General features: G+C 39.2%; 2 protein-coding genes across 4 annotated transcripts in view; one reads left to right on the forward strand and one right to left on the reverse strand.

Moving 5' to 3' along the window:
• Window positions 1-13,750, reverse strand: part of nf2a (NF2, moesin-ezrin-radixin like (MERLIN) tumor suppressor a) — a 28,457-nt gene extending 14,707 nt beyond the window's left edge. For both annotated transcript variants that reach the window (XR_013502013.1, XM_078251321.1), the window contains exons 1-6: window positions 13,030-13,750; window positions 11,541-11,666; window positions 11,277-11,399; window positions 8,467-8,550; window positions 1,782-1,850; window positions 1,143-1,225 (exon numbers count right to left, since the gene is read on the reverse strand). Coding sequence is in view for 1 of the 2 variants with exons in the window: in XM_078251321.1 (XP_078107447.1) it covers window positions 1,143-1,225; window positions 1,782-1,850; window positions 8,467-8,550; window positions 11,277-11,399; window positions 11,541-11,666; window positions 13,030-13,143 (599 nt within the window). In the remaining variant the exon portion in view is untranslated. The remainder of the gene's footprint in view (window positions 1-1,142; window positions 1,226-1,781; window positions 1,851-8,466; window positions 8,551-11,276; window positions 11,400-11,540; window positions 11,667-13,029) is intronic.
• Window positions 13,751-14,660: 910 nt separating this feature from the next.
• Window positions 14,661-22,592, forward strand: fbxo21 (F-box protein 21). Of its 2 annotated transcripts, XR_013502014.1 has the most exons (13): window positions 14,661-14,913; window positions 15,486-15,621; window positions 15,890-15,999; window positions 16,190-16,311; window positions 16,535-16,681; window positions 17,687-17,823; window positions 17,929-18,065; window positions 18,934-19,113; window positions 19,310-19,442; window positions 19,595-19,785; window positions 19,902-20,059; window positions 20,470-20,635; window positions 21,379-21,465. XR_013502014.1 is itself a non-coding variant. In XM_078251324.1 (12 exons), the coding sequence occupies exons 1-12, from the start codon at window positions 14,690-14,692 to the stop codon at window positions 21,618-21,620; spliced, it is 1,917 nt and encodes a 638-aa protein (XP_078107450.1). In that variant the 5' UTR covers window positions 14,661-14,689; the 3' UTR covers window positions 21,621-22,592. The 2 variants fall into 2 exon arrangements, 1 of the variants encoding a protein (XP_078107450.1); XM_078251324.1 differs by lacking the exon at window positions 20,470-20,635 and having other exon boundaries at window positions 21,379-22,592.
• The last annotated feature ends 89 nt before the right edge of the window (window positions 22,593-22,681 follow it).

The raw sequence follows: 22,681 nt of genomic DNA on the forward strand, positions 1-22,681 counted from the left end.
GAGCATGTTTAGAGGCTTAAAACATGTTTAAAACTTGCCCTGTTTAAGCCTGTTGGGTGCTAATGCTAGCAGGAGGATAACACGGTGTAGGCAGCACCGATTGGTTTAGTTTTTCTTGCTAATGACAGCACTCCAAATTTCCAAACAACAGAGCTACGCGTTGAAATCGACCGGAATTCTCCTTTAAGTTACCATGTTTACTGTCTTAGTTTTGCATATTAGCATGCTAACATTTTCTAATGAGGCTGATGGGAATGTCATTCATTTTGCAGATATTTTGGTCATAAACCCTCAGTACTAGACAAATAAAACATTTGGCCTGATGATGGCACTAGATGGAAATTCGAGGGATCACCGAAACTATCGCAACTCATCTTAAGGGGGACATGACAATGTGAACCTTGTGGTGGTGCGGTAGGAAAAGTCAAGGCATCACCAATGTCTCTTGGATATATCTTCTAGGAACCATGAATGTACAGTATGTAACAAATGTTGATATGACAAGCCATCAGCATCAGTGAGTGAGTCAATTATCACTTTTCCAAGTGCGGTTCAGTTTGCTAGCTTTTAGAACTCACTTTCCAGCCCAAACCTCCCCACCCACAGGACTTTTAAGACACTCCACATCCCTCACACTTACTCTCTGTCAATTTTTCACCTAAGCTTAGCTTAGTGATGGAGCAAAGTGCAACAGAACAACTGATTTTCATTTTAGTTTTATGAAAGCAATTCCAGCAACATTTTATAGTCCTTTTCACTATGATACACTGTATTTACTCCTTACCAAATTATTCCCTTTTAAAAAATAGCTATATGAATTGTGCTTCTCTTATGAAAATACATGTCATTTGATTTAATTCATGAGTTAAAGGCTGTAGTAGGCGGTGCCATTTGGTGCATTTTATTAACCAATAAAGTTCATCCTGTGGATTCATAAATACTCCTTTTAAAAACTTCCCTACAGAAACAACCTTTATGTGAGTCTTTTTGCATCTCGCTGCCAAAATGGACTTTAGTTTTGAATTAAACATTTCTTGTATACCCAAGTTTTAAGCACATCCTTGGTGAACTTATAATAATTTAGAAATGTGCTAATGACTTTGGAACTTCACAGCAGTACAGTTTGGTGCAGCACTTTTTACCTCGTCTTGCCCCTGTGCTCTGCATAACAGGCTGTGATCCTCTCCTCCCACATTTCTGCAGTCATCTGGTACAAGTTAATAACCTGAAATGGGAAGAGGCAAAACTATATATATATATATATAATATATATATATATATATATATATATATATATATATATATATATGAATGCAACGCATGCAGATAATACAGTGCATACTGGATCATATTGCAGGTAACCGCCTAGATAATAAGACATATGTAAACATCTTTTTTGTATTTTGTATTTATTTATTTATTTATTTTGAGCATGTATATAGCAGTTGTTGAAAACATATCCAACAAAATAAAAATAAAAAGGTAAAAAAAGAGAAAAAGACGACATAATTCATTTCATTAGCGAACTTCCTTAATTTACATGCACGAAAAGGAGTAGGAAGAAGTATTAATTTATTTAATCCTACCCCTTAATAATGAAATCATTATTAACAAAAACGCTATAGTAGAGCTTGGCATACTTGTCACTTATCACACCCATAGTTACATAAGTTACAGTTAAATAAAATACATATTGTATTGTATGTATGTATATTGTCTATTAATGACATGACTAGTATCTTCACTAGCAATGACAATAAGTAAACCCAGCTGTGACTCACCCTCTTTGGAAGCAGTTCCTCCTTAGCCAAGAAGCCAGGTTTGTGAACGCTGGGGTCGTAGTCTTCGTACTGCAAAGTAGAGCAAAAGTGCCAAAAGAATTAAAATCACTCCAAACTAATGGACGTTATCCACCTTCCCTTCAATAACAGGCCAGACTATGCCTCTCCTGGGAGCAATTCATAAAATGAAACTACAGCGCGTGTAAGAAAAGGGTCCCTTGGAGAATGAATGGAGGCTGGTCTGCCATGAGGTCATTAATGTGCACCGCACACACAGTGGCCCTGTTGGTGGGAGACGGTGTAAATGATGCTATTAGAGATATCTCAGAGAGAACTGAGACGGATTTCTTATCATCACAGAGCCGGGATACAAATTATAACATGCATGTTTGAGAAGAGATATGGATGGATTAGGCATGACTGGGTGGTGGTGGGGAATTTCCTTTGGGCTACTGTAAAACTGGTGAAAGGATATGAATTATACATGCAGCTACTGTTTAAAAAAAGTGGTCTATGACTGTAGATTTATGAAAGTAGGTTAACTTCAACATACCGTACCTATATCTGTGCATTGCTGAATGCTATGCTAATGTTTTCCTTGGCACTGTGACTATTGTTAGCTGTTATTGTGTTGTTAAAATTATTTGTTTCATTGAGGTAGGCAATTTTTATATATTTATAACACTTTTGCATTTTTCCACAGAACTATTAGAGCACCGGGGTATTCAAGAGACAAAATTGTGTCAAAATTAGACAGACAAATGTAGTATTACTATGATAGTCTAATTTAATCAAAAAAGTCTTAACATTTTAGGCCCATGCTGTATGTGTGAGATTTATTGGACATCCTTAGTAAGTAGTCGGGTCAATCTTTTTGGAAAACAGTTTTAAGGGCACCCTCTAAGAGTGCTTAAACTCAAGAGTGAAAGCAAATTGACTGAAAAAGCCTGACACCAAAAAATGATACCTCTTCTCATGGATTTCTCCCTCTATTACTATTGAACCTTTTGGTTATACCTTTGTGGAAAATAGGTAGTCTTCGAAAGACTCGCTCCGTATTTGATTGTGAGCCTAACACCAAGATATGACATTACCCCTGAGGTTTCAGATAGCTAAAAAAAACCTTTTGGTGTTGCTCAAGTGTCATTGCAATTACCTGAAGGTGAGAAAAATATACACAACAAAGACATTGTCTCAGAAAAATGGAAGGGGAGTGCATTGATTGTTGTTTATAATGGGGGGACTTTTGATAAATTGCACACAATAAATTAGAAGAATTTGACCACTTTTGTGGTTCTAAATAACTAATTCATTCTATGTTGTGTTGTTGTGTTTATAGCGTTACTTTTATTATGAGGTTTAATTGGATTTTATTTTTCTGCACTTCAGTCTAAAAGCAGTACTTTACAGACCTGAATTTAATAAGCTCAACACACAGGCTGCAAATCCTGGAATAGGGCCATTTAATTAGCTCCTTTCCCTCAGGTTTCCCATCCTCACAGTTTCTACTCCCTCAGTTCCTCACCTGTTTGTTTGTAACTGCTACATAATTGATGATATAAAGACTTATGGAGGTATTATGGCACCAACTGGGCCTTAAGCTCAGGCATTTTGACAGTGACTCTCAGAAGCTTTTAGATTACTTCCAATGATTTCAAACAACCCCAAACAAACACCAACAATCGATTCTCAAAGGACAGTATGTGTCAACATTTTCACTCAACAATTATCACCAGCAGCACACAGTGATTTCTCACACAGTCCAGTCACTTTGAAGAAAATCCATTTACAGTCCAAAAGTGAGAAATACAGGTTTGTCATATCTAGTCATGAAATACACTCAAACCAATGAAAAGCATTATTGTGTTGTAGACAGGCAAAATAGCAGCTTAAAAAAGCTACGTTAACTTTCCAAGGTCTCAGGATCAGTTTGAAAATGCTGTTCGTATCTGATGTTTTTAGCCACGTTAGCAGCATGGCTACTTTTCCTCTAGCACCACCATTACAAGATGAATTGTAAGAGTGAGCATGTTAGCATGCTGACGTTAGTATTTAGCTCAAAGCATTGGCGTGTCTGTTAATATTAGGGCTGCACGATATGAGGGAAATATGCGATAACATTGTTGAATATCGGGATAGTGATATAACTAATATATAAATAAATAAACAGATATTAAAGCTTTAGTGCGTAACTTTTTGATATTAATGAACGTCCGTTACATTCAAGCCCTTGCAAAATGTGCTGCTCGTCCGGCTCCTTGGCTACTTGCAACTGGGGGGCGCTGGGCGGTGCGCAGTCATGGAAGGCTTGTATCATGTGGACACGCCGACAGTTTTGTTGTCATTACTTAGAATTCCTCGTGGGGGTCGACAGAAACTACGCAATATAGCTGTGTGTGTTATCAGTTCTGCATTTCTGCTGCTAAAATACAACAAATTGCTTGTTGAATTTAAAACAAATAAAATAATATATAAAAATATATATATAAAATATAATATATAAAATAATTTCCAACTTTCTTTTACTAAACAAATTGAACATTGAATTGAACCTAAAAGGCAGCACAAAAAAATAGAACGACATTTACAGAACGACATTACATTTTAAAGTGCAGTTTTCTGCTGATATTTTCTCTCAATTAACACACAAAATCTCTGGGTGTCTTTCGCGATATATTGCAGCCTTTCGCGATAGGTTTATTGCGACAGTTGATATTGCGATGACAATAAAAAAAACGATATATTGTGCAGCCCTAGTTAATATTTATACTTTCTGTATGTATTCACAGCGTTACCCATGTGCGATACAAATTTGAAGTGAAAGTGAGTGACAGATAAAAACCGATAAAAGAAAACAAAAAAGATCACCTGTTTTTAGATCTACACTTTTACAAATGATATCTCTTCTGAGTTGGATCAAACTTTATTCTTAATCGACACATACACACAGTACAATGTAGTGAAATTCTATTACTGCATTTAACCCATCCTAAGTATTAGGAGCAGTGGACAGCTATACATCGGGGGAACAACTTGGGGTTCAGCGTCTTGCTCAGGGGACACTTTGACATGTGGCCAGAGGAGCCTGGAATTGATCCGCCAACCTTGTGGTTGACGGGGCAACCACTCTACCTCCGAGCCACAGCTACCCACTTGTGCTACATGCCTGCAAATTGTGACTAAAATGACATGTCTCTCCAGCTAGCAGTAAAATTTCATTTTCTTTCCATCTCCGTGTCTCATTGTCTCCCATGGTAATGCTGGCTCACCCAAGCTGTGGTGGGCATCAATATTATGTCAGTTGAGTCAGATGAGTGAAGCAGGATTTATATAATCTCAAGGAGGCAAGGATGAAAAATTCCATGAGTATTAACATATTGTGTGATCCAGATTGAAACTGAAAAGTGCAACCTCTGTTGAGCTTTTTAGGAATATATCCTATATCCTATATATAGGAAATATATCTCATATATATGCTGTGAGGTGAAAAAAAGGAAAAACATTGGGTTACAACTACAGAGTAAACATACTGGAGCCTAAATGCTGCCTCATTTAACTTTCAAATATTAAGTTTGGTATAAGTCTTGTTGTAAAACACAGTGATTCCCACCAGTGTCATTCATTCCTATTAGCCTGTCATGTCCCTCCACACTCAGCTGGACACGCAGCTCCATGCCCTCAGTGGCATTTTGGCTGAGTAAGCCGACCTCAGTCCTGTACTCGACCTCTATGCCAGAGTGACTCCCTTTGCATTTTTCCTAACTGGCTGTTTCTTGAAATTCCCGGTCAACACCTCCTTGAAGCACTACACCCACTCTGAAAACAAAGCAGGAGGCACCGAAACCTCTGCAGACCCACTGAGGCTGAGCTATATGCTCACAGAGCGTACACATACAAATATCCAGCCAAAAATGAGTATGTTAAATCAGATGACTTATAACATGTTATAAATTATCAGAAGGGGTTTTCTCACCTCTTGGGAATTTTGTTTATTTGCTGTCTTAGAGAGGATTTATATAAAAAAAATTACTTTTAAAAACACCATTTTCATTTTCCAGAAATAATTGTAAGGAAGTCAGTTAGAGTATTTGTGCACACACAAATTCCTCCAGTATTCCTTACTTTTATTATCCCCTTTATTCATGCCCACTCTGTAACTTATACAAGGTAAAAATACAGTTTTTCTGGCTTCCTACTGCGTTTGTTATGAACTATACGCCAGTTCTTGCTCCGACTGGAAACTGATTAGACACACACACACACACACACACACACACACAAAAATGTTGTGAGCGACTGTGCATGCCTGAACAAAAATATAATTCACATTTACTATAAAGAGATATACACAATATCACGGGCTACACAGTGGTTCTGCAAAAAAAACAACTCATGATGAGAGAAAGAGAAGGGAAAGCCTGCCAAAAACCTCTCAGCAGCTGCACTGCTAAACAAGTACCTGTCTCCCCTTCACAACACCAATTTACTCACATTGGCTCTAATCAAAGTGGACTGCTGATTAAATGAAAACAGATTGTGACCCCATATTTTTTGCTGTTTCCAGACTGACGTGCTGACAGTAGAGAGCACAAGTCCCATGCTCAAAATTAGATTTGCTGATTTTTCTCTATCCACACGGTCTCGTCTAACCGAGTCCTGTTAAATTGGCATGGGAGAGGCGAGTCTCTGAGGGCTCTTGGCCAGACCTTTGAGGTGGAGCTCCAGTCTCACTAGACCCTGTCCGCCTGTCAAAAAGCTCCACCTCACTCTCCCTATCTTTTTCTTGGGGATTTCAGAGAGATGGGATCCTTCAACCAAAACCACTGAGATCGCTGGAGGTTTATTAAGGGAGCTTTTTCCTGTGAACTGATTTCCATAGACTTCACAGACTTGTTGTTTGATCCTCAACCAATAAATCGATTAGAAATGTTATACAGTGCACATTCAAAGAGGACAATGCAGTTTATAGTGCTCATAAAGTATGCTTAATGCTTGAAGAGTAACTAAACCCCACAGTTTTGGCTAAGGTGCCTCTACCCTGGAAAGTATCAATACAGGCAGTGGTGGGAAGAGGCTTAAGCCCCACCCACTCACCGCTCTGTGACCTTAGGAGCTCCAGAGTCAAGAGCATAGACTGTAGAAAATATAGTATGTACATAGTCTCTGGGACGTCACCTATAGGTTTCTAAAGAGCCAAAATAAAGCAGTCGCCAACTTGGCAGTGCCTGACGTTGTCTAAACCAAAAATGGGCAAAGAGGTGGAGCGTGAACAGAGCTACAGTTTATGCTCTTCTCCCCTGGTCTTGTACCAGGCTGTAAACATGTTTAATTCTGCTGTAAAGTTGGGCATTCGTGACATGGTGGTCTATGAGGATTGACTCCATTTAGAGCCAGCTTCAAGTGGCCACTCAATGAAAAGCAGTTATTGGCACTCAACATTGGCTTCATTTTTCAGCACCAGAGGTTTTCCGCTTTGTCTGGAGACAATGGTTTTTAAGGAGGGGGGGATTGGTTGTCTGGTGAGGAAAGCCAGCACCATAAATGTCACCCAGCACTAGGGCTGCACAATTAATCTGATTGATCTGTTTTTATTGTCAGTCCCTAAAGCCCGCACTGACTTTGGTAAAAAGGCTTTTTATTTTGCAGCACCATCTGCATGGAATCAGCTTCAGAATGAACTACAGTTGAAGGAGTTGGTCTCTTTTTATTCTTTTAAAGGCTTTTTAAAGGATCTTGCAGAAAGGCAGTCTGTCTGTCATTGTTTTTAAATTGATTTAGGACCCAGATTTTCTCTTTATGATGACATTGTTGTTTGAATATGATGAGTGAAAGTGTGTCTATGTTTTTACTTGTTATTGTCTTTGTATTTATTTGAAACCACGCTGCTGTCACTTGCCAGGACACTCTTGTAAAAGAGATTTGTAATCTCAAGGAGTTTTTTATCCTGGTTAAATAAAGGTTTGAATGAATGAATGAATCGCAATTGTATCCAAATCGCAATATGGACTAGTGGAATATCCAAATCGCAATATTTGTTAATGACAAAATAGTGTCATACCATTCTGAATTAAGTATTGTGGTGATGCAGAGATGTCCCGGCCTACAAATCCAGGCCTACAAATCGTATCCTACAGACTTAAGAAAAAAATCTTTGTTTGGTGCAGATCCTCGCAAAAATCACACTATAATCATTTTCATTTCTTTCAATGTTAATAATTTTCAATGAAAATGAGAATAATGATACAAAAACGATCATTCCCTCCAATATTGTGAATTATATCGCAATCGCAATAGCAGTCAAAATAATCATAATGAATATGAATGATGATGTGATGCTCAGATCCAGAATAAGGTTTATTCTGATGTCACAGTATTCTCTATAGTGGCTTCTCTGTGCTGGGATGGGCACAAAAACCGGACCGAAAATTGCTGGGTCTACACTGCTTTTATTTAAAACCATTGGCGCAGTTACAGAAAGAACCCAGTTGTAATAAATTATTCACAGCTGCTAGCACCTCATCAGACCAATAATTTAAAATAAAATATGGTCGAGGAGGAGAAGAAGTTGTCATGCAAATTTTTAAGTTAAGATAAATAAACCTTAACGAAGATGAATGGATGTGCATACTGATCTTGCTGGAAAATAGCTGAGAATAAGATCTTCAGTTCCAAAAAGAGCACTAACCTTGGCATGGACGGCGTAGGAGGCCAGCAGCACAGAGGCCTCAGGTGGACAGTGAATCTCCTCCTCGAGAATCTTCTTCTTCACCTGAGGAGTTATCAAATAAGATCAGCTTTGAGGCACTAGTACCGGTAATTTTGTGATGCATGTATCCACCTGAATAACAAAAGCCCTCTTTATTTCACCTAATACAAACATCTTTTAGGAATGAACCATGCAGCTTATGTATATTCTGTGCCATTTAGGTGCCACTGAAGACAAAAGGCTGGGTTTTGGGAGAAAACTATCATCTACAGCCTAATATAAATCATCAACTGTTCTTTGTCTTCATTTTGAGTATTACATCTACTTTAAAGTGATTTCCATGAGAGGAACAAAATGATTCTTGTGAGATGAAGGACCTGTATCAGATTGACAGGTGATCGTACTTGACTCAAACACAATGAAAAAAGACTTGATACCTTAGAGAGAAGAGTGTCAGTGCACGGTGAAACACAACTTTCTGAGAAATGTGGTTATGACAGCCAGAAGTTCATTCCCTTAAGTAAACCACAGGAACCGTATACAGCTAAAACGTTGTTCATGTACCAATTTTCAGTAGCCACAAAATCTAGTTATAATATGCTGCAAACTGAATAAATAAACTTCCAGCTACCACTGCTACAGTACACTGGGAGTTGCTCTTTTTAGAGAGGTCTGGAAACTGTGCCAAATAAATATTGTAAGACTTAAGTATCATAGCCACGTGGGGACCTATTAGACACTGGACCAAAAACTATCTACCTAAGCCAACATCATTTCATATGATCATTAAGCTGCTCCAAGAATATCTGCTTGCTAGCCAGCAGAGTATAATGACATGACAAAAATGCGTGAATCCTTGAAAAGCACCAAATCATAATTAGAGAGCGCCGCCCATTTTTATAATTCATGCTTTTGTCTGTGCCCCCACAGAGTCTAGATAGCACATTATATGTGTGTGAATTCCAGTCAGTAAGAACGACACATTCAAGGTTTAGGTCTCCAGTTTATGGCTTATGGAAAGAGTGGTGTTGACTTTCTTGGATCCCAGTAATAACATGAATTCGTAAAATGAGTGGCAATCCCCTTTAACAAACTCCCAACAGATTAAAGTGCTACATCTCGCAAGCTACCCAAGCTCTGTCACCTGTCAAACTAATTGAATCACAAACAAAACTACATATAGAGCACAAAGCCAGACTGCAAGGTTAGATGGTGCAAACGTGCTTCAGCCGTAGTGGGAAATTTTATGCGTTATCCTTATCCTTATCATTTGCAAAGCCAGTCATGCTGTCTTCTCTTGTTTTGAAATGTGTTTACAAATGAGGCCATGTTGTTGCTAAGATTGCAGGCTGAGGTGACGAAGGTGTGCATGTGTCTGTTTGTGTAAGTGGTCTAAAGTGTGTGAGGGGTGTGTGTGTGTGTGTGTGTGTGTGTGTGTGTGTGTGTGTGTGTGTGTGTGTGTGTGTGTGTGTGTGTGTGTGTGTGTGTTTGTATCCGGGTCGGTGATCATTTCTGATAAGCACTAATCCAGCTGTCATGCCTGTGACACTATCTGAACAGAGGCCTGCTCCTGACATTATGGGAATTAATGAGAGCAAAGTAATAAGGAGACAGGCGATGCAAGGCACTACGCATTTGTATTCTTCTCCCCCTTGTAGCTGTGCACCACTTTAACTGTTGAGTAATTTGTCAGCTGTAGTTTGTTTTTTTAACAAGGTTTCCCTCTGAAATGAATAAATTGCTTCAACCCACCTCTAAACAGATTAAGGACACAGAGAGACTTTTTTTTATGCCATAAGTAGATAAGTGCCTCTATCTAAATGTTGAGGAACACAAGATCACTGTTGTCTCAAACCATATAACTAAACCAGCACAATGGGCTATGAGTGCTATGAGGGATGTGCATCCCATGGAGAATATGCCATTAACTGGGTAGTAACTAAACCCTTAAAGCCTAATTGGTAATTGATAAATGCGGCTGTGGCACTGGACGATCGGAGCACAGTTACAAATCTAATTTCTTGCAAGGAGAATGGTGTGGCAGGCTGCACAGGAATTCCCCGGAGAGTATTAAGTGGAGAGAAAGGGCAGCGGTAATATGTTGAGCATTGATTCCACGTGGCTGGAATGGAAAAAGTATATTACAGAGTGCTCTGCTCAACAACTTGTCAGAAACTCTGTGGACGCGTGCCCCCTGTTGGCACCCGATCAGAATAGTAAGGAAGACGCAGATACAGATAGCGCATCAGCCAAATAGTGTGTAATGGTGAAAATGGATAATCCTAAATTTACAGAGTATTTTGAAGGCTTTTAAGTGTTAAATATCTCACACACCTATTTTTATAAAAGCATTTATTTCAACCCATCTAGTTCCTCAGAAAGATGGCACCCATTTCTAAGTCTTGAACACAGCACCCCTCTGGGAAGATTATGATCCAGGAAAGAGGTCTGGTTTTGAAGAAAAAAAAGTGTCCGCCCACTAGCCAGCCACTAGGCAGTAATCCACAGATTCTTGAGAGGCATGTTGGATTTCAGGTTTACCTGTAAGCCTGCAGCAATTTCAACTTAGACAGCAGCAGAGAAAGAAGAGAATGTGTCAGTCAACATAAGTGTACAAAGAACCTTCTCATAAGGCCTTCATGGCATGATAGGCACAACTGAAATAGATAGGATGACGACAAGGTAAGTATATAAAGAGCAAATAATAAGAGAATCATTTTCAATCTGATTAACCATGAAATGGTGAAAACAAAACTCTCAATACATGTTTATTATGTATAGTTAGTTACCTGTAGGAAGAAAAGATGTTGTGTGATATCTTGCACTAGCTCCTCCTCAGCATTTTCAGGGTAAAACTTGGCCAGAAAGTAAAGGGTGATTGGTTCCTCCTTTGGTACCTCCTGATCCAGAACCTATGACATTGAACCAAAGAAATCAATATTTGCATTTGGTGGCAGCCATGCATTCCCTCTTCATGCTCGCTACGTCTTAATCAAAAATGTGTATATGGCTCATGGCTGTTACAAGACCAGTAAAACATTAGACTCACTTACCCTCTTTTCCATTTTCAGCCAAGCAACTGTGTCCTTGATGTTATACTGGAGCCCAAAAAACCATGTCTCCCTCAGTCCCAGAGTCCGGCACACAAAGTCAAAAAGGTCTTTTCCTTTCCACTTGGCCTAAAATACAAAATGTTTTAATAAAATAAAGAAGAGGCAGGAGCGTTTCGGTGCTCATGGAAGGGAATATAATTTTTACAAAATGTTTTAATCTTATACAATTTTCTCAGAAGAGAAAAGCTGAAAATATTGAATTTCAAGAACTTGTTTAATTCATTTATCCCGCAGCATACACTAAAGTCTGTTAGAGCTAAATACAGAGAAAAGAAGCACTTAATTCTTCATAGGGTTGACTATCTGGAGCCATTCATATGATGCTGTGTCTACTGAATCCAGACATACTAGCATTTCCATCATAACGTCAGTCTGTGGTTGAAAGCAGGGAACCATACATGTTCTCCTCATCCAGCTAAGAGCTATGAAGCAGGCATATCAGGTGCACATATCCAATTATGATTGTTTGCTTTCATCTCAAGCTTTTAAGCTAGCTCAGGGTGTAAGGTTCTGTCAAGTGCATTCAAGGTTAGCATGAAGAAAAAAAAAACTGTTGGGTTAAGAACTGATAGAAATGAGGAAATCACCTCCACCATGCAGCGGGAATAGCAACTAGTAGGGACAATCAAAAAATTCTATGCAAGAGGAATGAACATTTAGTCTATGACCAATGCCCGTTAAATGCTATTTACAAAACCCATAATTGATACAATTATCATCCCAGCACAAAAAACAGAAACCTGCAACTAACATTATGCTGCTCTGTGTAATTACCAACTGCGAACTTTGGTGGGGTTCCTCCCCTTTAAATACAGGGGTGGTGTCTGCAAGTCATTTTGATGCCTTTTAGTTCTGATATATCATCAACCAAATCATATGCTAAACCAAAAACACTGCAAGAAGGCCAAAAATACATAGTGAAACCAGCATAAAGTGTGTTTTTTACTTCACGCTGCAGGGTGATTCACACAGCATTGTAGCAAGTCCTATACTGCATTGAGCTTTGCCGTTGACTAAAATGTTCATGATTCCATTGCAGCATAAGACAGAGATACATTATAACAGATATGGTCTTCTGTAGAATAGGCCCACTATGCCAATTTTGCGTTTGTTCGTGGTTGCTTGCTGCCATCTAGTGTCGAAAAGTGAAACTTTCATATCATATGAGCGACCATCTTCATAGTTGTCGCCTAGATAAACTATATAGTAATTACCTATGGTAACTACACGCGAATTTAGATGTCATTACAGATACAGTGTGGTTAAGCATGGAATACGGTTTTCGTTGCATTACAATGCATGACAATTGGTAACCCAGTCAGTAGGAGAACTTAGATGCACTTGGTGTTGTGGTCAGGAAAACTTTGATGTAAAGTTAAATTAAATTATACTCAGTTTTTGAAACACACATAACGTTAACGTTACACACCTCGCAGCTGAACTCCATGTCTGACTCCATTGTGCAGATCCTGACGTTGAAGTTCCTGGCTTGTTTTCTCAATAGTGAGGTAAATCCCATTTTCGCTGCCAAGGCACTTGCCATCGCGAATAGCTAATAAACTTAACTTTTTAGTTTTTAAAATGCGTTAATTACTAAAAAAAAGTAAGTTCGCAGTCATGCCATTCGGTCTATGGTGTAGACAGCAGATTAGTCAATTTGGTATGTTACCTTATCATAAGATAAACACAGATATGCATGCGTCCAGCTTAACTTTAAGCTCGTTCAGCTATCAATGGATGCTTAAAAGTTCCATTAAAGTTTGCATAAGGCTTTCACTGACATGTTCTTAGTTTATTAATGTCTCATACACATATTCTATGGTAGTTTTTTTTGGTAATTTTACGTTAGCTACACAACTAAAAGTTTACATTTAGCATGAGCTGATACATACAGTGCACTGTCCTAGGCTTGCTGCTAACGTTAGCTAGGTTAAATAGAAACTATAACATTAACGTTATCCAATATAAGCCCTTAGCTTGCACTAAAGTTATACGTCTTTATACCGTAAACAACGTTAACATTTTCATCTACGCTTCTGAGAAATTTCCAATCCAATATCCCCCCTCTGGACAGTTCAAAACACTTCTGTTGCCGCATATAAACTATTCTGGAAACGAAGCGCTAGCTACCTGCTGCTAACCATTTAATAGCGATCTCCCCAGAAAAGCAATGCTGCATTCAAGTGTCATCAAGAGTGTTGTAATAACATTGTAGTGCACATTAACAGAGAGCATGATATGTTTGTATTTATCAAGATTAAAATATTGCATCCAGATACACACTGATGATAAACATGCTTTATGGTATTATCATTATGATAATATAATGATAGAATACAATATATGTAGCCTTAATAATTTATTTTTTGCCTACATTTTGTCTTTCACTTTGTGACGCCAACCCCAGCCCAAAGGGGCCACTATACTAATGTAAACAAAATACAAATAAATAAGTCAGAACAAGAAATTATTTTTAGCACTGAAATGATTAGTCGATTCATCGGTAAGTCAATTGACACGAACTTAATTTGCAACTATTTTCATGATTGATTAATCGATTAAGTCATTTTTCAAGACAGACAAAACAAGCAAACTGATTACGTCAACTTGGGCCTTTAGGAAATGTGATGGTCATTTTCTGACATCTTAGAAGCCAAATGATTTATAAAGAAAGTAATTGATAACTGGTAATTGATAATGAAAATAATAGTAATTTGCAAACCTAAATATTTTCTTACACACCCTATGTTACAATTTTGTTGTTCTTTGTAAAAAAAAATATGAATTACTGTCACATTTGTAAAGTGGAAGACATAGCCTAACTAATTGTCACTGACCGAGGGCATCTTATATGTTTGGGCAAGTAGCATACAATTGCAGGTTTTTTTGACTGCTCAATAATTTAATGTAGGCCCACATCTTCTTTGTCAATTCAGTTTATGCTGTTATGATATAAAACAAAAAATCAAGAGTGTCCCTATAAGAGTATCCGAGGAGCCTGAAGGTAGCATAGCTTCTCCCTAACCATGCCCCCTGCGCCATAAATGGGCGGCGCCTGAGCAATGAGGTAATCGGGGTAAACAGTAAAGATGGCGACGTCTGTAGCCGGAGAGGTGCAACAAAGTCTAAATTGGATTATTTCTGACCATCAAACTAAAAAACTGACCGACCTGCCGACCGAGTTACTCGAACACATCCTGTGCTTCCCTGTCCTCAAACATCTCGACATTTGTAACGTTTCCTGCTGCTGCAAGCGGCTACACGACGTCTGCCATGGAAGGGGGAAGGTCTGGGGACACCAGTATAAACTCAGGTGCTACGTTTTATTGTGGTATTTCGTCGGAGGTTTGGCTTTGGTGGCTTTTCACCACTATCTCCCTGTCCTTTTATTATGTGTCTTGTTGAGAGCCCTAAATCGCCCATTGTCTGCTTAAAGGTGGGTTCTTTCATTGCGGACTAACAGGCAGCTGTCAGCCATTGACGTTTTGCTGATGCACCAAATTCATCATCCCGCCAGGCCAGTCGCAAGCTTCTACTCTGCAGACAACTATGAAGCTTGTAAATCTTATTCGTTATAATAGTTCACAAGTTGAAAGTTATACTCCATTATCCAGAACTGCCGAAAGTGAATTTGTGTGACCTTGAATGTTACATGCAGCCTGTTAACTGCAGGAAAGTGCAGCTAATGCCAAAGGCCTCCTGATTTATAGGTTGTTAGTCTCCTGATTGCTTTCCTATGGGCTAATAGAAAACCACGTCTGCTGCAGGATGATAACTGATTTCATAGACATTTCATTTAGTGCTTCAGGCAATATGCTGCTAAACATATTCTGAGCGTGCCCAATAGTGTCACTGAAATAACAATTGTACTGCCTCCATCAACAGATGGCCAAGACTGCAGAGGTTTTACCGTCAGAATGAGTGCTGTGACTGGCTCAGAGAATACAAAACACGCCATCGAGTTGGTATACAAATACGAAGGACCGTGGAATCAATCTCAAAGAGATTCTTCACAGAAGTCGTAAGTAATCAAGACTGCATTATCATGATTATTATGTTGTTACAGTAGACTTGTTTAGGTCCATTAAATGGATGTAAATAATGTAAACAATAGTCAAGTTTTAAGAAAAAATTTCGTCACACATGCACCATTTGAGTAAAACAAATATTATTTGTCTCTGTAAATTGGCAGGCCTTTTGTGGGTGTGTGGTCTGTGTGTGGGTGCATGTTTGTGCAAGAAAATGCAAGCTTTCCATGTTCCAAACTAACCCAGAGATCTGTATCTCAGCCCTGCGTTGGCCAGGTGCTGGGAGACAGCTTTGCAGAGATCGAGTCACTTGGGATGCCAGAGCACTTCTGTGAAGATGAGCTCCTCTTCATACTCAACTCTGACAAGAGGTGAGAGCAACGGTGTGCACACACAGCAAAACCTTAACGCTTGCCTCTAACCACACGCTGCATTTTGCAATCATGAATGGGTTTGGGAGTTGATCTTGTTAATCCTAATTATGAAAGGTCTTGTTGTGTTGCACACTCACGCCCTTTACACCATTAATGTGTCTCTCTTCCGTTGTGCGCCCATTATTAGGAAAAGCTTGACCTTGAAGTACTATGCAAAGAAAATCCTTTACTTCCTGAGACAACAGAATATCCTGAGGAGTTTGAAGACCTTCCTGGAGCAGCCTGCAGAGCAGCAGTCAGCTTTAGAGGGTGAGGCATGAATACATGTCAAACAACTCAAGTTGCACTGTGCTCTGTTTAGCTTAGACGTCTATGTATGTATGTATGTTTTTGTTATTTAGTGTTAATATAACTGCTTCAGACGTTAGCATTCTGCAATTTAATCTGTGTTTCTTTAGTCTTTTATTTTCAAAGTTGATGCAAGCAGCACTACATTGTGCATTCCCTCTCTTGGTCTTGTCTGCCTCTTTAGGTGCTATACTGGTGGATCAGTATTGTAACCCACTGGCTGATATAACACTGAACAACATATCAGCCCAGCTGGATGAGATCACAGAGAAAGTGAAGAAGATGCTCAGAATCAAGAATCCCTCTCACCCCAGCCTGCGTATCACTCAAGGTGGGCTTTAAAACTCAAAATGAAAACGTATGTTTTTGTTATTGTTTTCTCATGTACTTTCCCTCAGTGTTTCCCAAAATACAAACCCCAATTCTAATGAAGTTGGGGTGTTGTGTAAAACGTAAATAAAAACAGAATACAATGATTTGCAAATCCTTTTCAACCTATATTCAGTTGAATACACTACAAAGACAAGCTATTTAATGTTCAAACTGATACATTTTATTGTTTTTCTGCAAATATTCACTCATTTTGAATTTGATGCCTGCAATACGTGCCAAAAAAGCTGGGACAGGGGCAACAAAAGACTGGGAAAGCTGAGAAACGCTCAAAAAACACCTGTTTTGAAAGGAGCATGGCTCAGCAGGCTCAGTCGTTCACAAGCAAGGATGTGGGCGAGGTTCACCACTTTGTGAACAACTACGTAAGCATATAGTCCAATAGTTTAAGAACGTTTCTCAACGTACAATTGCAAGGAATTTAGGGATTTCATCATCTACAGTCCATAATATCATCAAAAGATTCAGAATCTGGAGAAATCTCTGTACGTAAGTGGCAAGGCTGAAAACCAACATTGAATACCCGTGACCTTCGATCCCTCAGGCGGCACTGCATTAAAAACCGACATCATTATGTAAAGGATATTACCGCGTGGGCTCAGGAACACTTCGGAAAACCATTGTCAGTTAACACAGTTCGTCTTTACATCTACAAGTGCAAGTTAAAACTCTACCATGCAAAGCGAAAGCCATATATCAACGCCGCTGGCTTCTCTGGGCCTGAGCTCATCTGAGATGGACTGACTCAAAGTGGAAAAGTGTGCTGTGGTCTGATGAGTCCACATTTGAAATTTGTTTTTGAAAATCATGGACGTAACAGTTTTTTGTTTTTGTTTTTTAAATATCAATACCAGTATATTTGGGCAAATGTGTCAGCTGGATAAGAGCCATCTTTTCCCTTTCAGCCAAAGTTCTTATGAAGTTTCATTTCTTGTTTATGACCTAGGTGACTGTTTTGTCGTAGAGGACTTAGAGCTCCAGAGGCAGGTGGTGTGTGCCCTAAACTCTGTATTGTATGAGCAGCTTCAGTACAAAGGCAATGAGTTTGACTTCTACAACCCTCTCAACTCGTACATCCACCAGGTACAGCCTTGATGTGTTTTTTAAGTAACAAGCTTTTCAATAATTTAACTATTTTAATTTGAGAATATTTTTACTTTCATTTGACTGACCTTTTTTTTTTTTTAGGTGCTACTACGCCGTACAGGCATTCCCATAAGCCTCTCTGTCCTCTACATGACATTAGCCCGGAAGCTGGGGGTTCAGGTGGAACCGGTCAACTTTCCCAATCACTTCCTTCTGCGCTGGTGCCAAAAACAAAGAGGGTACGGTTTGAAATGAATGAATGTTTAATAGCTTTCAACGTTTTAAGGGTATAGCTGTCATTCACACACACATTCACATTCAACTCATTTGACTGTTTTTCCTTTATTCACATCCATTTGATACATTTAAAACTTGTATAAAACTTCAAAGTTGTATAAATTGGTAATATTCAGAGAACTATGCACCGACCTAGTCTTCCACACAACTAGAGAGATAGAGAAAGCGCTGTCATCGGTCATTACACATTGCATTGTGTCCTGTTATCAATCTGTAGCATGTGCAACCACACTGATATCTTGGTTCCTCCCTCATAGGATTGTGTTTTGGGTTAGGTTTTATTAAATCTGATTCTGCGTGTCAATTTCCATCCTTATCAAACCCAGGTTCCCATTGTGGTCATGTTTGTGTATGAAAAGAATATGTTTGGAGCATAATCCATCTTGTTTTATAGTAGATTTTGGCTGCCATAAACAAAAACAATTTCAACATTTTGAGTGTCTTTTTTTTGGTAAAATGGTTAGATTAGAGAATATTGGATTTTACTTTGTATTGCCGTGGACAAGTTGAATGTGCTGTTTTACTTGAATTGGATGTACTCCAAAGAAGTGCATGATTGCACTACACTGTACCCACACACACACACTACACAGCAGTAAACTCCACACCGCAATCATGATTTTGCTGTATCACTACGGTCTTTTATAAAACCTTGCCACGCTTTTGAGAATTTGCTCCAGTCCACTATATTGGAAATACTGCTTATATACATTGATGGTTTATTGATTTATTAAGATACAATTTGTGATGGATGTCTGTGAAATGTATCTACCTACTAGATCTATTACTAGTATTACTTTGTCCCTGCAGGAGTGAGGACATCTATGACTATGTCTACGTTGATGCCTTTGGTAAAGGCAAACAACTGACAGCCAAGGAGTGCGAGTACCTCATTGGCCACCAGGTGACGGCAGACTACTACAGTGCCATCAGCACCACCGAGGTGCTGCTCAGGATGGTGGGAAACCTGCTTAACATCGGTAAAAGAGGGTAAGAGAAACTGAACACCTGACTGACACTGCTGAATCTCTTCTGCAGGAGAGATGGCTTGGTGGAGGATTGATGAGGCATGGGGATGTTGTGGAATGTTATCTAAAAACAGAATAAATAATTTGAACGCAGTTAATGGTTGCTAGAATAAATAGATGTAATTTTTACTTCACCTGCACTGTGTGGTTTCTTTCAGGGAGGGCAATGAGAAATCCTACCAGCTGCTGAGAGACTCTCTGGACCTTTACCTCACTATCAACCCAGATAATGTGCAGTACCTGCTGCTGCAGGCACGCCTCTACTTCCACCTGGGCATCTGGCCAGAAAAGGTCAGGACACACAACCTGATGTTGTTTTCTAATGCTTTCTAATATAATTCAATTCATAAAGTGTTACTATTATTCAGTTTGAAGCACTTACCATATAGCCCATAGTATTTCACCTAACCACATTGTCCATTGATGTTTTTCCTCTGTCCAAGGTGCTAGACATCCTGCAGCACATTCAGGCATTGGATCCCTCCCAGCACGGGGCAGTGGGTTACCTCGTACAGCACACGCTGGAGCACATCCAGCACAAGAAGCATCCTGTTACACCTGAGGTGAAGAAGCGCAGCGTTTCCGAACACCTGGAGGTCCAGTATTCGGTCGGCCTCATCATGAAACACAAGCGGTGGGTCACACGTAGCCTGTGGGTCACACACATGTAGGACCGCAATCCTTCTCTGTTAACACGTCTCTTTGCAATTTTCTTATAGTGTGTCTAACCTGTTCCATCTCTTCCGACAGGTCAGGATATAACTGTGTGATCTACGGCTGGGACCCAAAGTGCACCATGAGTCAGGAGTGGATCACCACCATGAGGGTCCACCAGCTGTCCAATGGGGCCAACCAGCCGTTCTACAACGTCCTCGTACAGGACGGAACATGTCGCTATGCAGCGCAGGGTATGAACCATTTACACCAGTATGGTGTTGAAATAATATCCTCATGGTGAACATATGTTTGCAGGTTGTGTGATAATGAAATTAAAAAAGGAAATGCATCATAGATATGTATATACTGTATGTTTTGATAAATGCTCTTGGGAAGACCTGTATCATTGCTACTAAAAAATCAAGCTAAAGAGCTAAATGCAGAAAGATAAATTCATGATTTGCTAAAATCACAAGGCGTAGCAAGAATGCATTAATGATGCCAAAGATGCTGAGAACTTCCACTCTAATGGTGCAAGCATACTTTGTGCACATAGTATTTGCTGGTTATTTGGGAGAAAATTTCAAATGTAATGTACGCTATCAATGCAGCAGCTCGACTTCATGTCAAATAATTACCGTCTCTTTAATTTAATTTGCAGGAATGGTATATAATTGGAACATATAACCAACTGATGTCAGCTGTCATGTTATCTACTGAAAACACATAAAAGGAAACTGCTAGTTGATAAGACGAGAGGAAGTCAGCGCCACAAACAATGTCACACTCAACTTCTCATACAAGCATGTAGACGAACGACTACATGGGTAAATTAAGCTTAATATATTCTAACTCCAGGTGGAGTAAACATTAATCCCTGTCTGTACTTCCAAATTGGTAGGTCCCTTTTTGGACATGATAGGTGATAGAAACTTCATGCTTAACTTATTAAAGCCCATAATATATTAATACTTAATGTCATATTAGTAGTGTTTATGTGAATTTCATACTGTATATGTTGATCCAGAAGTATTGACTATTAATAATGCATTAGTCAGTAGTATTTTACATCACCCTTCTTTGTGACTTATACCTTTCCCCCACAGAAAGCTCCTCCCTAATAGGCTCGCTCATATGTTCCATTGTGCTTACCTGCTCACTCTGCTGTTCAGTCTGCTGATGATGATGATGCTGCTACACAGCTTTTATTATTGTATATGTGTTATCTTTGCCTTCTTCACCACCTCAACATTCTCACACACACACACTGACTATTCTTTACACACCCTGAAGGGAATTTGTATTGCTCTCATCAGCTATCCTATCTGCTTTGCAGGAAGTGAGAAGACGTGAAGCTGTGATGACAAAATAAATTACAATTGACATTTTCTTGATAAACTCAATATTTTGATATGAGAGTTATCTGTTTTCTATGTATATTAGTAATGGTGGGGACTGTTTTGTATGGATTCTTCACCTCCACTTTAACTTGTTTATACAATTTTTAGGTTACCTTTTATGTAAATGATCTCTTATCAGAATGTCACACTTTTCCATTGTTGTTCCTCAGAGAACCTGGAGCCCCACTCGGCCCCCCTGGAGATCGGCCACCCGGAGGTGGGACGTTACTTCTCAGAGTTTGCCGACACCCACTATTTTGCCAACGAAGAACTGCAGACACGATACCCAGAGGACATGGTTGAAACGTTGGGTACAGTGCAGGAGCTTTACCACAGACTGACACCTGGCACTGGGAACCAGGACCAGGCTCTTGCCACAGACCAAAACAACCACCAAGCCATGCCCATGTAGCAAAGTTGCTGTGTCCAACTACCTGCTGAATGGGGCTAACCAATTACTGGTCACCCATTCTCGATTCACAATTCCACTTAGCTGTTGCTTTGTTACATATACTCAAGACCAGGACATGTGTAATGGAGAGCTTTACAGCCAGTATACAGTATTTTCAGAAACTGAGGATTTGGTGTAACAAGAAATGATTCACAATAGTTTTATACCACGTTCAGGTTACTGTGCAGGTACGGAAATATTTATTTGAACATTTCCATGTCTGGAAAAGTGTTAAAAGAGACCACAAAGTCTTGAAACATGCAGCAAAGAGTGCTACTGTTTTGATACACGCATCTAAATACTACAGTCTACAGTGAAAACAAAGACTATGAAGGGATATGGCCTAGTTTAGGGTCATTATCCAGGATACAGGATCCTCAAATCCAGTCACGAAGTTGAGTTTGGAAAAAGGCATGGAAACCCAAAATAGCGCACAAGTAGACACCTTGAGGAAAAGAAATGTAGACTAGTACAAGTACACAGTTAAGTGGATGAGTAAGTTCAGGATGGGTATCCCAGGTACTGTAAATCTTCTTCTACCTAGAACCAAGGAATGCTCCTTTACCCAGAGCTCCCTGCACCCAACACCAGTCAAATATAAGCCCCCAGCATTTAGTCCAAGCCCTAAGTTACAGTGCCACACAAAAGACTATAAAGAAGATCCTTTGTAAATTAACTTCTACTTTTAATTCCCCATCTTTTATCACTTTCATGCACTTAACGAAAGTTTAACTTTCAAATTTGTAGATCACCTTGTTTGTTTCCCTGTATATTTACAAGTGAAACATGTAGGATGTCATGACTCATCAGTGTTGTTGAGGTGTTAATGGAAAAACTAAAGAATCAATACGGACACCACTGACTTGAAACAGAAATGACACTGAGCTTTGAGGAAACTACAAAAAAATAAAGCGTTTCAAGTTTTTTTTTCTAGCTTCTCTCTGATTTATTTTACTGAGCTAAGTTGAGCATTTATTAACTAATGTAACGCACAACACTAATCACGATTTACTGCAGAAAAC

Source organism: Sander vitreus, chromosome 5 (genome assembly GCF_031162955.1).
Source record: "Sander vitreus isolate 19-12246 chromosome 5, sanVit1, whole genome shotgun sequence".
NCBI classification, from domain to species: Eukaryota; Metazoa; Chordata; class Actinopteri; order Perciformes; family Percidae; genus Sander; species Sander vitreus.